General features: G+C 44.7%; 1 protein-coding gene across 1 annotated transcript in view; it reads left to right on the plus strand.

Annotated features, from left to right (window-relative positions):
• WIPF1 (WAS/WASL interacting protein family member 1) overlaps nt 1-15556 on the plus strand; it is an 83720-nt gene that overhangs the window by 38094 nt on the left and 30070 nt on the right. The window contains exon 2 of the mRNA XM_023514159.1: nt 13980-14068. Coding sequence (XP_023369927.1) covers nt 14018-14068 — 51 coding nt within the window. The 5' untranslated portion in view covers nt 13980-14017. The remainder of the gene's footprint in view (nt 1-13979; nt 14069-15556) is intronic.

Here is a 15556-nt window from a genome sequence, read left to right on the forward strand (position 1 = left end):
GACTCGCTTGAGCCCAGGAGTTGGAGGTTGCTGTGAGCGTGATGCCATGGCACTCTACCCAGGGGGACAGCTTGAGGCTCTGTCTCAAAAAAAAAGATGAAATCAGAGAGCTAGAAAGGGATCAGATATTGTGGGTCCCTGTGGGCCTAGGCAGAATTTGGACTTTTAAAGTAAATTGAGAAACCAGTGAAGGGTTTTAAGCAGGGGAGGAACATCATCTGATATTTAACATAATCATGCATAGTGGTCACCTCATAATGTCCAAAGGGACTGCAAGAATAGATCCAAACTCCACACAACTTCTACCTTGAGTGTCTTGAGAGCTGCAGCTTTGTAGGTGACATAATGCCTTCTAATTGAGCCTTCCCTAATGGATGGGAGTAGCCCTGAGCCATGTGTGCTAAGTGTGTGTGCCCGCATGCACCATGCTTGGGCTTCCTTAGAGAACTGCAAAATAGTTCTGTAAACACATAGTGAAATCATCATGTTGTTACCCATGTTCTCTTTTTAGATCCAACTATAGTTAGACTTCCCCAAAGATTCACTCAAGCATTGACTTGAGAGTTGGTCAAGTTTTCTGTTTTCCTGAGGGTCTGTGGTGGGGGAAGTGGATGATAGCGGCAAGCCTCCTCTCTGCCCGGCGCGATGCCTATGTGGATTTATTCACATTATTAAGTCTTTCATGGACCTCAAACCCTGCATTAGAAAGAGGAATGGAGTCCCTACCTTCTGGCAGCTCCAGGCAAAGTGGAAAGCTCTTAGTCTTTAACCCTTGGCTGCTCCAGTCCAGGAATTGTGCCCATGACCTGGCACCATGAAACTTCTAAGGCAGTTTCTGAAATATACCTCTGTTTTTCATTCTTTCAATAGTCTTTTTTTCTCAGAGTTACATGGTATATGTTGCAAATCTAAGTCTGAATTTTTCAGATGGAGCAAGAAAAAATCATGAGTATTTTCAGCTTTTTCTAAACATAACTCTGAATTTCGATGGTGTTTTCTGCATATATTCCATTGCCATCCACCTCTGAGAAACATTTAGGAATTAGAAATTCAACTTCCGGCTCGGCGCCTGTGGCTCAAGCGGCTAAGGCACCAGCCACATACACCTAAGGTGGCAGGTTCGAATCCAGCCCGGGCTGCCAAACAACAATGATGGCTGCAACCAAAAAATAGCCAGGCGTTGTGGCAGGCGCCTGTAGTCCCAGCTACTTGGGAGGCTGAGGCAGGAGACTCGCTTGAGCCCAGGAGTTGGAGGTTGCTGTGAGCTGTGATGCCACGGCACTCTACCCAGGGGGATAGCTTGAGGCTCTGTCTCAAAAAAAAAAAAAAAAGAAATTCAACTTCCCTCCTGCCTTATTATCTCTGTGCTTTTCTTAGGCATCTTCTGAGAGAGTGATTGTGCCCCAGTAAATACAGAGGACAGAAAGCAAACTATTTTGGCATAGAAAGCTGTGGATCTGCAGCTGACTTGAGCTGTATGTTATTTATCCTGCATTGACAGGGTGGATAATATCTCAAAATCATACTTCAAAAGTCATTTGCCCTCATATACCCGACCTGCTGTCTTCACAGGCACTTGTAACTTTCTCCTTACATGCTTGAATGCTTGGTAAAATGAGAAGAAAAATCACTTAGCCTAATTACCGGTGAAGAGCTTTTATCTCTTGAGCGACTCTTTTCCTTATTACTAAATAGACTGGTATTTAGTGATGCTTTCAAACAGAATTTTCCTAAAGAAATCTCAAGTTCCATGAACAGTTATGTTTGTGACGGTGTCTGGAATAAATTCGGGCTGTTAACTGGATGGAGGTGCCCATCTCCGCTTGTCGTGGTACCAAACAGCTACCGTACATCTGGTGGGAAAGAGAAACTCTTAATTTTTAGAATTTAGGTCTTTTTCCTTGCTTGCTGCTTAAGCCAAACCAATCTAGTTTCTTTTTCTGAAGCAAAGGAGGAAGGGGCAAACAGCAAATTAATCAGACAGGAAGTGAATACCCACAGAAGGACGTCTGCCTCTGACTCAGTATGTCACATTTAACGAGAGGCCAGAGCCCGTCTAAAATGGCTGTCCAAAAAACAACTCCACATTTGCATTGAAGATGACGCCTTTCCCAGGGATAGTGCTCTCTGTTGGTCTATGTCCCTGGTCATGGCTTCCTACAGTACCCTTTAACGGTAAGAAAGATGATAATCAAACTAAATTTATTTCCTTTATCAGCTAAATGGCTGTTAGTGGGCCACAGTATGTTAAGATGAAATTGTTTTAATTTTTCAGTTGAAAATGATGTGGTCTCTTCTTTTTGCCCAGAATGCGAGTTCTACCGCTATGGTGATTGTGAGTGATTCATAACGTGTGTGTTGACCAAAAGTGTAAGCAGGATTCTCAGTAGAAGGTTACTTGACTCCTGGAAAAGTTAAGACCCAGAGGGATCTTTCTCCCTTTTTCCACTTAGTTAATTGGGGGCTTAGGTGAGTAAATGTGCACTTGTGATGTGTTGTAGAGTTGTCTGCACAACTGTCTTTGAATCTTGGGTTTGGCTTGTGGTCATAAAAGGAATCATCAGAAGCATCAAATGAAAATACAGTGGAACTAAGCCACTGCAGGTCTGTTGTTGCACGAATGTGTCACTTAAATTCAAATCCCAAACTAAACCATTTCCAAGCAGAATAATTCTGCTTATGTTATAACAGTGCAGTGCACAACTATTATTACAAATCAAATTCTGTAGTATTCACTGTAACTATATACATGTAAGGTAATTAATATTTTGACATAAAATAGGATGATTTAAAATTTTCAAGCCTTATACTCAGAGACCTATACAGAGCAGGATTAATGAAATATTTTGTATTAAAATGTTTTCTAGGATATTATGAAAAAGCAACTTGACATTCCTCTTTCCCCCTGGAGAAATAAAATAAAGCTTTAAAAAATTAAGAGGGCTTATATAACTTTATTCAGTAAATAAAAGTTCTTTCAAATAATTTAGTGCCAGGAGGGGGGAATTGGCCCATGCCTGTAATCCCAGCATTTTGGGAGCCCGAGGTGGAAGGATCACGCGAGGTCAGAAGTTTTGAGACCAGCCTGGGTTGCATAGCAAGATCTTGTCTTTATCCCGCCCCCCTCCCCCCCCACCAAAAAGAATAAAATTAGCTGGTGCACATTGAGGCGGGAGGATTGCTTGAGCCCAGGAGGCTGAGTCCACAGTGAGCTCTCTAGCCCAGACGACAGGGTGAGACCTTGTCTTAAAAAAATGTTGTTCTTTTTAATTTACAAAAAAGAAAATAGAGTAGTGGCAAATAAAGAAAAGACTACAGAAGAAAGATTTGAATTTAAAAAAGTAGGACAGCTTGGTAGAGAGAAAGGCAGGGCATGAATACGACAGGATGGTAGTGAGAAGGAAGATGGGGAACTCGGGGAGGGTTTTGAGGGACCGCCGAGGGAGCCATCCTCTCAGGATTCACGTGGACTGTGGGCGTTACAGTATGATGCGTTAACTTCATAAGGTTTTGTTCCGTGTGAACTAAAGCAACACGTAGTCAAAACTCTTCTTTTGGTATGCCTAAAGGGGTCAAATGATTTACCTGAAATCAAGTTTTCTAATGCTCCTTGAAAAGTGTATTCGTGGATTAATTGTTCTTTGACTAGTTTAACTCCAAAAGCCAGACTTACCTGTACTCTGGACGAAATGAAATAGCCAGAGAACTCCCCATGGTGAAAATCAGTTCCTGCTGCCCAGCAGCAGTTTCACTCTGATCTTTGATGAAATCAAGTTGTACATCTGACGTATAAGCTGGAAGTTCCCCAGCTACGCTAAAATGTGAGAGGAAGCGAGCTGCCTAATTCCTGGACCCTTTAGGTTGTATGCCCTTTGGATTCCGTTTAACACTTCATGAACACGTCATTTACTTCGGATACATTTCTGCTTTAAGGTTTGACTCATTTTGTTTTTACCAAGGGTAGTGCACTTACTTCTTGTTGGAAAGAGCATTTCCCTGGACTGACATAAATACCTCTGTCTGTATTTTGTAACCTTTAGTCCTGAAAATTAAAGGTGAAAAAAAAAATACTAGAATAAGGAATGCTTTAATCATCTATGTGCTCTTGGTAAAATATTCTTTATACGCATCTCCCTTCACCATTCATCTGTAATAGAGAGGTTTGGTGGGTTTGCCTCGGAGTACACACGTGGGCTAAGGTTTAAATCAGCTTATGGTTTCTTTTTCTCAGGGTTAAAGAGGAGGAAAGACAGCAACATTTACTGACCACTTACTATGTGTTAGGCTGTTTAGTTTTAAAAAATGGCTAATACTCATTAAGTACTGCCTCATGTGACTCTTGGATAACCTTAGTAAGTAGGTGTTATTATCCCCATTTTATTTAGGAAACTAAGACAGGCTAAGTAATTTGTCTAAGGGCACCTAAGAACTAAGTGTGGAGGAAGTTTTCTGAATCTCAAGGGCTTTTTTACAAGTAATGTTTGGCGGCAACATGATAAATTATACGATTTCTTGAGGTCCTTTTCCGGTTGTGGGGATCTGGGATTACAAAAGTTTTGCTTTAAGTGTCACAACAACAATAAATGTCTTTAAAACAAATAATCTCAAGTAAAATATTTTCCATTTTAGGTCTTTTGGCTTTTTCAGAAGGAAATTTGGTAACACTTTTGCTTATAGTAAAAGGCTATTCTTTCAGTGATAAAATGAATATAGTATGTCCAGTGTGTTGATATATATGCTGTGTGTGTGTGTGTGTGTGTGTGTGTGTGTGTAGCAGAGAGTAACAGTGTTCTAATCCTCTGGTACAGGGTTGAAAACTGCCTATGAAAAAAAATTTCTTTTAGGGGGGCACCTGTGGGTAGGGCGCTGGCCCCATATACCAAGGGTAGGGGGTTCAAACCTGGCCCCGGCCAAACTGCAACAAAAAAATAGCCAGGCGTTGTGGTGGGTGCCTGTAGTCCCAGCTACTGGGGAGGCTGAGGCAAGAGAATCGCCTAAGCCCAAGAGCTGGAGGTTGTGAGCTGTGGTGCAACAGCACTCTACCGAGGGCAACAAAGTGAGACTTTGTCTCTAAAAAAGAAAAAAAGACAAAAAATGTTTTTTTAATCTTCTACCATTTAGTCCTCTGGTAGAACTAAATGTGTTGCTGATGATTTATGAAGACTTGGAGATTTTAGCCTCTTAAAGAGATGGGAAGCAGTGGGAGAAAACCCCCTACTTTTTAGTTCTATGGATAAAGTAAAAAGGTTTCCTTTCTCTTTCTCTCAGTTAAATAATGACAGGTGAGTCATTCAGTTAAGCTGCATCTTCACTATTGAAAGTGGGTATCTATGAGTTTGTATTCATTTTTAAATAAAATACATATATGAGCGTAGATTTAAAAATCATTTTATTTTAGAGTAGCCTTTGTTTTCCCCAGCAGCTACTTATACATATTGTGTCCAAGCTCCTCCCCAATTTTAATGACATTATGTATGCTTCAAAATGTCTTCTTTGAAAAATGCCTTTCCCACCCCTACTCAGACAAATCATCTCTTTACCGGAAAGAACTGTAAAAGAAGCATTTTCTAAATAGCTACGGACTCTCTAAGTATAGCAAAGACTTAAACCATTACCGTTGAGAAGACAATCTAAGCAGAAGTCACTTAAGATATTATTTTAAGTGATGACCAACTGAGAAAAGAGCAAGTGTATTCTGATAAATGAGGGAGTCCTGTACGGCAAGCATGTGCTCACATTCAGTTCAAGCGGAGAATAACAGTGAATAATAACTAACTGGGTGTTGCTGTTGATTTGCTTATAAAGGAAAGCTTGTTTCTCTTTTCTGTCTTATGCTTCCTCTGGGGTCCAGCCTTTTTGTTTGTTTGTTTCCCCTCTTCTATGGATTGCCTCATTGCTCTGAGAGGCCCCTCAGCATGGGGAGAAGAAAAGTAGCAATAATAGGAACAAACTTTTCTGCAGAGGTATTAAATGTCTCTAATCTAAAATAGCACAACGACATGCTGGGGGGAGGGGTGGGGCCAGGAGGAGAGGTTGCACAGTGACTCGCATCATCAAATAGAAACTCCAGGCGACTGCAGCTGTGAAAAGATTGTGTTAAAGAAACAGGATGACTGTGGTTTACTGTGAGCATCAATTTTCCTGTTGAGCATTTTTACAGGAAGTTGCAGAACAAAGCCTAATTCATCTTAATTAGTTCTAATGGTTTTCAGATCTTAAATATATCCAACTAAGTTAGCATCATGGAGGACTCTCTGAAGAGTAGAATCAAGAATAATTATGACTAGGAATCCCAAAGCTGCATACTCTTTTTTTTTTTTTTTTTGAGACAGAGTCTCATTGTGTCACCCTCAGTAGAGTGCTGTGGCGTCACAGCTCACAGCAGCTTCAAACTCTTGGGCTTAACGATTCTCTTGCCTCAGCCTCTCAAGTAGCTGGGACTACAGGGCCCTGCCACAATGCCCAGCTATTTTTTTTGTTGTAGTTGTCATTGTTGTCTAGGTAGCCTAGGCCAATTTGAACCCACCAGCCTCAGTATATGTGGCTGGTGCCATAACCACTGTGCTATAGGTGCTGAGCCCCAAAGCTGCATACTTTTTAAAACTCAGGATTTTAGCGGCAATTCGAGTTTGCTAAATGATTTTCCTTTTGCAGTGTAACTTGGTGTGGATTCATTGCCTTTGCAGTGAATGCCCCTGCAATTATATTCTATGGTTGAATAACTAGCATGAATTTAAGAAACATTTCTCATTAAAACAGTCTTGAGTTACATGCATTATATATTTTCTTCTGCTAATGTTTTTTGTCAAACAGTTGTATGTATGGGTGTGATACATATGATGAGGGAGAGAGCTCTGTGTGTGGGTGTGTGTATTTGCAAGTGCTATTACTCCCAACCATTTTCGTCTAAAATCTATTATTGAGTGCTTCAGTGGTTAAATACAACTTTAGTGTTTTATTTTCATCTTTGTGTATTTTGGGGTTCTCTGTTTTCTATAACTCTCCTTTTGGAAACAGGAGGAGAAAAAAACTAAAAAAAAAAAAAAAAAACCACAAATTTACCCTGAAGAAACCAAAAGTACATGAGAAATACATACATGAAAATGAGTTAAAACATATATACACTGGCTCGGTGCCTGTGGCTCAAGTGGCTAAGGTGCCAGCCACATACACCTGAGCTGGCATGTTTGAATCCAGCCTGGGCCCACCAAACAACAATGATGGCTGCAACCAAAAAATAGCCAGGCGTTGTGGCGGGCGCCTGTAGTCCCAGCTACTTGGGAGGCGGAGGCAGGAGACTCGCTTGAGCCCAGGAGTTGGAGGTTGCTGTGAGTTGTGATGCCACAGCACTCTACCCAGGGGGACAGCTTGAGGCTCTGTCTCAAAAAAATAAAAAAATATATATATGTAAAAAATATATATACACAGTACCCCCTAATATTCTGAAATTAAAATAAAACAGACGAAGCAGGAAAAAACTCATATGTGAAACTGTAAATGAATGAAAATAAGACAAAGAATAGGAGATGACAAAGGCAAGAGAGCAGATGGATCTTTGAATCTCTCCACTTATATTATTTCTGATTCCATCCTTCAGCTCCACCTCCACACATGCAGCAAATACAATACTCCTCTATTGATCCGAGCTTTTTGGAGAGAAAAAAAGTTTACTTTTCCCTGTTCATTTGACATAAGATAGTATTTAAGGATAACTTTATACATGTGTATTTTTGGATAGGACAAAATAGTCATAAACATAACTGGATCAAGCTGTTCTTATCTCCTCTGATAGAGCCCCTCCTCGCTCAGGATTAGAGACTGGCCTGAGGATTGTCAGCTGTGCTCTTTGGGGGACTGTGGGAAATCTCTTCCCTGCCCATATCCTTCTGTAATATGGACCTCATGTGGTTTGATCTACCATAGAATGAATTTTAAGTTGGCTATGAAACTAAGAAACAGTTTATTTAAATGAGTAGCACATATTTTTTATCCGAAGGAGATCAATCATTTTACTTTCTGGGAAAATTCTGCTTTGCTAAGATGAGCCCATTGAAGAAGAAACTGAGCATTTCTGGAACATGTCTGGACTGAACTGTGGGCTGTAGCCGAGACTCTAGCTGATGCCACTGGGCCGAGCAAGCCTCTTTTTCTCAAGGTATCCCTTGTTTTGTTTTGTTTTTTTGAGACAGAGTCTCACTCTGTTGTTGCCCCAGGATACAGTGCTGTGGTATCAGCCTCGCTTATAGCAAACTCAAATTCTTAGGCTCCAGCGATCCTCCTGCCTCAGCTTCCCAAGTAGCTGGGACTCCAGCCACTTGCCATGGTGCCCAGCTAATTTTCTATTTTTGTAGAGATAGGGTCTCATGCTTGCTCAAGTTGATCTTGAACTCCTTAGCTCAAGACATCCTGCCACCCTGGCTTCCCAGAGCGCTAGGATTAGAGGCATGAGCCACCATGCCTGGCCATTTCCGTAATATTAATAGATAATAGATGAGCATGTATGCTAATAATGTGTGTTAGTTCACTAGGATTGCCATAATAAAATGCTACCGACTGGGTGGGTGATGACAGGAACTTGTCCTGAGGCTGCATTCTCTCTGTGTCTTCACACGGTCTTTCTGTGCACAGACACCTTATGTCCCTTCCTTTTCTTATCAGGACTCCAGTCTTATTGGACCAGGACCTCATCCTATTGACCTCATTTTAACTTAATCACCTCTTTACAGACCCCCCCTCTTTAAATACAGTTGCATTCTGAGGTCCCGGGGCTTAGGGCTTCAACATATCAATTTGCCAGGGACGGAGTGCATTACATGGGAAGGCATGTAAAACTCACCTCACCAGGTCAACATCTTAGAAAGTCTGGCTTATCTCTCTATGATGAAAGTTATTTAAGCCCTGGAATTAATTCTCAGAGCCTGGGTTGGGGTTGGGTAGGAGGAAAAGGCCTCGGAAATGGGTAGATGTGTGACCCACTGATTGTAGGGAGCCTGACTAGGGTGGGGAGCAGTTTGCAGCACACGTCTGAGTCTGAGGCAGGAGATGACAGGCGGCACTGGGGGAACCACTGCCCTCCTCCCCTTGTTCCAGGGCCTCTCCCAGGCCAGGGACAGAGCTGCCTTCCTGCTATTCTCCCATCTCCAAGGGAAGAACCAAATGTAGTCAGGCCCATATTAGTTGGCCTCATTCCCATCCCAAGCAGCTCCACCCACAGGTACTGTGCAAACCCAGGGCCCCTCAGCTCAGCCTCCAGGCCCATCCCTCCTCTGCCATACTCCTGGCAGCTTGTATACCGCTGGACCTGTCCTCACCCTCAAGGAGGACAGATTCGAGACTTGTCCACCAATGGCTTGCTCTCCCAAGCCATGCTGAAAGCTTGCTGCATATCATTTCATTTCATCTTCCCAGCAATGATCCCTTTAACAGATGGGAAAAAGAGGCCGAAGAAGTTAAGTTCCTGTCCCACGTTTGATAGTGGCAGATCAAAGATTCAGAGCCAAATCTGCCTGGCCTGGATCTCATGTTCTTCCTTTTTCATTTCATAAACCACACTGGTAAAACCCCAAAAGGACTTCTATGACATTTTTTAAATGTGTAAAATAAAATACAGAGAAGTGTAAAAGAAAATAATTACGTGAACTTCTTCATTAATGGTTTAAATAATAATATCTGGTGACAAGGGGGTGGCGCCTGTGGCTCAGTGGGTAGGGCACCCACCCCATATACCATATACTGAGGGTGGAGGGTTTGAACGTGGCCCCAGCCAGCTAAAACAGCAATGACAACTGCAACAAAAGAAAGCCGGGCATTGTGGCGGGTGCCTGTAGACCCAGCTACTGGGGAGGCTGAAGCTAGAGAATCACGTAAGCCCAAGAGTTGGAGGTTGCTGTGAGCTGTGACGCCACACTCTACCAAGGGCGGCGAAGAGAGACTCTGTCTCAAAAAGAAAATAATAATAATAATATCTAGTGACAGATCTAAACATTGCCAGAGTTTTCAAAATTGCTGATCTGCAGTTGTAATATGTAAAAACTATTGGTAAAAGAATCTGAGGTATTGTGGTTCGTGACCTACCTACATTCATAATTGAAGGAAATGCTAAATTTCAAGTAACACTTAATAGAAATAATAGCTCCTTTTTTTCATCCAAGTTCACGACCCTTGATTCTGCAGGTGTGAGGATCTGGGCAGGAATGCCTGGTTGGTGCTCAGGTGCCAAAGCCTTCAGTAAGGTCCAGCTCTGACCCTGATGTGGGTTGTTAACTACCTGAGAGAAGGGAACGTCCTACTCTTCCCAAAGCCTCAGGTTCTACCTCCCTGGGGAAGTAGGATGGAGGCTACCAGGAAAATAAGTCCTAGTACTTAATGCAGGCAAGGCCCTCTGAACCACAGCTGATTCTTTTGCTCAAACCTCCTGATGCATGAGGGGCGATGCTGGGATCCATTCCAATGGCAAGCACTTGGCTAAGTAGCAAAAAGGTGGTAATGGCTGGTCTCGTAATGCACCAGAGATAAGGACTGAGCACACACTGCCCCCACCCCCCATCTCAATCTGTGTGGTCCTTGGTTCTTTCACTCCACACCCTACTTTGTGCCAGGTGCTGGGGAGCTCAGCTGGAGTCCCCAGACTGGTGGGAAGTGCCCGCCTGGCATGGGGCACCATGAGCTTAGTCTTCTTTGATCCATGGGGTGAGCGGTGTGGTCGGGCCAAAGTCTGGGATTTCTCACACCCTTCCCTGGAGACTCTTAGCCTGGGAAGTCCAGAATGTGCCCAGCAGCTATTCAGGTGGAAGGAATGAAGAGTACTCTGCTGTCAGCCCTCTTAGCAGGCAGGTGAGAGTGGGCACGGTTCATCTGGACAGGTATGAGGTGGGGGCAGGGACAGCGGCTGCAGACAGAAGGGTGGAGAGGAGGCACCTGGTAAAAGTGAGAGCGCTCACCCGCATCTCCTCTCCCCCCTTTATCTAAGGTGCCCTGGAGGGGAAAGCCCCGCTTCTTGCAAGACCCTGAAGCCTTTAATAGCTTCTTGCTCCCTGAACCTTGGTTTTACCTGTTTGTTTCCGCAGTCTGGCCCTGGCCCCAGACTCAGCTGTCACTCTCCACATGAGCCCTCGGGACCCCGAAGCTATCACATTCACCCCGGAGTTGTCCAGATGTTTATTTATGTCAGTTACTATACAGACAGTACTAGTAACAAAACAGAAACAACAGAGAATTATAAAATAATTAAAGAGGCCTTTCAGGGTGGCAGGGCCCCCATTCCACAGTCTGGCCCGAAGCTGTACAGGACAGAGGTTCAATTTAAAGTCTGCAACCAGAGACAGACCCAGGAGAACCAAACCTGTGAGAAGTTTCTATTGACAGAGAGCCACTCCTTTCTAGGTATTAGGACCACAGGATGACAGAAGGTTAGTTGGTGAGCATGGATCAGGTACAATCATCTTGAGACTTTTTATCCACTAACCACGTGGCTGGACTGTCCCCTGAAGCTCAACTCTCAGGCCCACTGGCAGGCTAGGCTACCACCTGCCTTGGTAAGCCACCTTTCCCAGCTTAATAACACTGATTTGGCTCCAGCATCTTTCACAGTCAGCCCCCAGTTCAGTTTCAGATCCCTGTCCTTCCTCATGGTCCTAGAACATGCCTGACTCTGAGGCATCTGTGGCTGGGCAGCCCTCTTTATAGGCCACCTGACTCAAGTGCCCAACCTGCTTCCCCAGCATGACCCATGGGGAACAACTGAGGTCACGTAGAAAAGACCAATTTAAAGAATACGTTTGGAGGGAATCCTGTCTGAGATGGTCTCTTAACTGAAAAGCAGATTCCAACCTAGTTAATAGTTGAGCCATAGCACTAATTAGCCTGCCAGAAAATGCTTATTAGATCATTAAAGGGACACAATGGGCTTTTTAGGGAGTGACTTAGTATCTAAGTCTCAGTGTGCTCACCCAGGAAATGCACGCTACCAAGGTAGCTTGCACACTCGGCACAGGAGTGACGGCCAGTGGAAGCAGGTGCCCTGGATCCAGCTCATTCTCCATAAACCACAGCGGCAGCTGCTGCCGTAGAAGTTTATAAAATTCCATTTTCTAGACACCCCCTGGAAGCTGCTCCAAACAGTCTTATTCTTGTTTTCCAGCAGCTGTGATGAGTCCAGCAGTGTCTCTTTAGCTGCTGCATTCCATTTCTCTCCACAGAAAGCAAACCATCTACGTTATTTTAGTAGCAAGTTATTTGTTTCAAAGTATAGATTTTCTACATTAACTTTATGTGATTTAACTAAATTTTTTTAATTCCATAATTTTTTAAATTTCAGAATATTATAGTTTGAGTCAAAGTTATAAGCGTGCCCGTCTCCCAGATAGTGTGCATGGAACTAAATTAATATTTTAGATTCCAAGAAATTATTTTCTGTAATTAGGAGAGTGTTGAGAAATTTAAAAAATAATAATTCTGTGGCTTGGTGCCTATAGCTCAACCGGCTAAGGCGCCAGCCACGTACACCTAAGGTGGCGGGTTCAAATCCCCAGCCCGGACCCGCCAAACAACAATGACGGCTGCAGGCTCGGCGCCTATAGCTCAACCGGCTAAGGCGCCAGCCACGTACACCTAAGGTGGCGGGTTCAAATCCCCAGCCCCTGAAGCTAGAGACTCCCTTGAGCCCAGGAGTTGGAGGTTGCTGTGAGCTGTAATGCCACGGCACTCTACCCAGGGGGACAGCTTGAGGCTCTGTCTCAAAATAATAATAATAATAATAATAATAATAATTCTGCTTTGTGAAGCTTCGGACACATTTTCCACGGAAGTAGTTACTCAGTCAGCCAGTGAGGGGCAGAAGGGGCTGAGAGTCAATGTTTCTGACAGCTCCTAGGTCAGCTGCCTATCCAGGACCACACTTGGAGTAGCAGGGATTGGGGTAGGAGAAGCCGGCATTACTTAGAGGTGAGAACAGTGAGTGAGGCGTTGGCCAGGACAAGGAGTTCTGCTACGGCTGAGGGATGGGACTCCAGGGATTGGGGGGGAAAGGCTTATGGTTGGTGTAACTCTTTGGGTGCTTTGCTGTTGTCTCTCCTGCCCCTTATGTTTGCCAGGCTGATCCCGCCACCCTGCTAACCCCTACCCACCTGAAGTCCCTAAGCTCTCCCACCCAGCCACAGAGTCTGGTCTTCCCTTTGTTCCCAGAGCAAGCCCTCTGCAGAAAAGCTCTGCTAACAGAAGCGTCTTCTGGTGAAGCACCTGGTAGCCACAGACCTGACGCCTCTTTGTGTTCACTTCGGTCTATAAGGAGATGCTGAGTAGCTCAAAGACAGCATGGCTGGTCTCTGATGCACCAGAGATAATAAGGAAGGACCACTCCCCCACCCCCCATCTCATCTGCCTCACTCCTCTCTTCCCCTTAGTTATCCTGTTTCCCCTCTCTGCAAGGTAGTGGGAACTGTGAGGGCAGGATGAAGAGTAGATCTGTCCTGGTATTTCTGTGTGCAGACTCAGACCAGGTGAACAGCAGGAATCTATGCAAGAAAACCAGAGAAGAAAAACCAATCTGTGGGGCAAGGAGGGGTGGGATGGGAGGGCAAGAAAGGATTTTGTTATGGAAATGAGTGAGGAAGAGGAGCCTCTCAAGTGGGGTGGTTTTCCATGGAACTTGGCTGGGATCCATTTCTACCAGATGCGGGAAACCTCCCTGCTTACTCAGGCTGCTGCGGTGGACCGTGGCTTCAGGCCACCAACAGCTTCAGGCTCTAGCTTTGGCTTTGTTCTCTCCAAGCACCTTGGCTCAGAACCCACCTCCGCCCCCCCCTTGTTGGGTCCTTCTAGAACAGTGACAGTGTGGCAGTGAAGGTAAGCCCATCTCAACTCAGAGCTGATCTGTGTGAAGCCGTCACTTCAGTGGGAGAGGGTGGAGGGCCATCGGCACAGAGAATCACCAAGAAGCCTCATACATGACTCCGCTGTTTCTTTTTGTCTTGTCTTTACAGATTTATCTGCAAGATTGTTGAAAGCATAACAGTTCAAGATGCCCGTCCCTCCCCCTCCGGCCCCCCCACCACCCCCTACATTTGCACTGGTGAGTATCTCCTCCCCCATTGGTTTTCTATGCATACAGAAAACCAAGCGAAGTCAAAACGTGGCACACGTGTATTTGTTTTAAAGGTATTTGCATTCTGGCTTACTCACGGTAATGGCAGGCTATCCCAGTGCCCAGCATAAGCCAAACCCTGAGACCTGATGATACAAAGAACACAAAGGCTTTTGTTTGTTTAAGGTCTCTTGTGATGCATAGGACAAGCATGGAGTGTGAGTTATTGAGTTTCCTCTGCCACGTCCAGGGAAAGAAACACGGTGGCCTAAGATGGGCTTTACAGGAGCAGTCTTGAGACCAGCATGCGCTGTTTCCATTCAAATGAACTCAAGGTCAATGCCTTACCTTCTGAGCAGCGGAGGGGGCCAAAGGAAACTTCCCCTTTGCCCTCTGAAGTTTTGCTGAAAACTCACAACAGGCAGATGAATTGGAGGAAAGACATAACAAATTTTATTAACATGTACACGGGGAGAACCACAGAGTGATTACCCGCCCTGCAAAGGGGTTCAGAAGCTTACATACCTGGCCAAACAGGTTAAGGTGGGATGGGATTCTACTGGGGAGAGTGAATGGTCAGGGAACATAGATGAACTTGTACACCTGCTTGTGAAAGGGTCTGTTCAGGTGTGGTTCCGTGGGGTCTTACAGGGAGGGTAAGAAAACACAATTGTTTTTCTCCCTGTTGAATTTGGATCTTAGGTAGATAAAGAACTTCAACTTCATCCAGTGCTTTGGGGCTGGAGACGCACAGAGAGACCTTGAGGCTTCTTCAATTCAGCATGTCAAAGCACAGTATTTTGGGCTATCAGTTTCTGAGCCCCAACGGCAGGAAGTTCTAGAAACCCAAGTCTCTGTCTACAGTGCATCCATTAAAGCGCCTTCTGGTCTCACTCTTTTTTTTTTTGAGACAGTCTTACAATGTCTCGCTTGGTAGAGTGCCATGGCGTCACAGCTCACACAGCTCTTGGGCTTAAGCGATTCTCTTGCCTCAGCCTCCCAAGTAACTGGGGTGCCCACCACAACTGGCTATTTTTCTTTTGGTTGTTGTTGTTGTTGCAGTTGTCATTGTTGCTTTAGCTGGCCCTGGCCAGGTTCGAACCCACCAGCCTCGGTGTGTGTAGCTGGCACCGTAACCACTGTGCTACGGGCGCGGAGCCCAGTCTCACTCCTTTTGTCTTTTCTTTTTTTCCCTTCTCCCACTTTCTTTTGACAGATATCTCCACCACCACCTCCTTCACACACACTCACATCCCCCTTTAAATCTACCCTTGTATTTAGATGTCTGCTTCCCAAAAAGAATTTCTTCACTGGACTCTTCTGGTCCTTTGGTTGACCTGTCCAGGGTCTCCCAGGAAGCAGCTGCCCTCTGTATGGGAATGTTCCAAGACACATCCCATTATCAGGCCTCTCCGATCTGGTGAAGCCTTCCCCACTAGGGAGCCTCCTCACACCGATGGTCCCTTCTTTGTTCAC

Source organism: Otolemur garnettii, unplaced genomic scaffold (genome assembly GCF_000181295.1).
Source record: "Otolemur garnettii isolate 467f Iridium unplaced genomic scaffold, OtoGar3 scaffold00048, whole genome shotgun sequence".
NCBI classification, from domain to species: domain Eukaryota; kingdom Metazoa; phylum Chordata; class Mammalia; order Primates; family Galagidae; genus Otolemur; species Otolemur garnettii.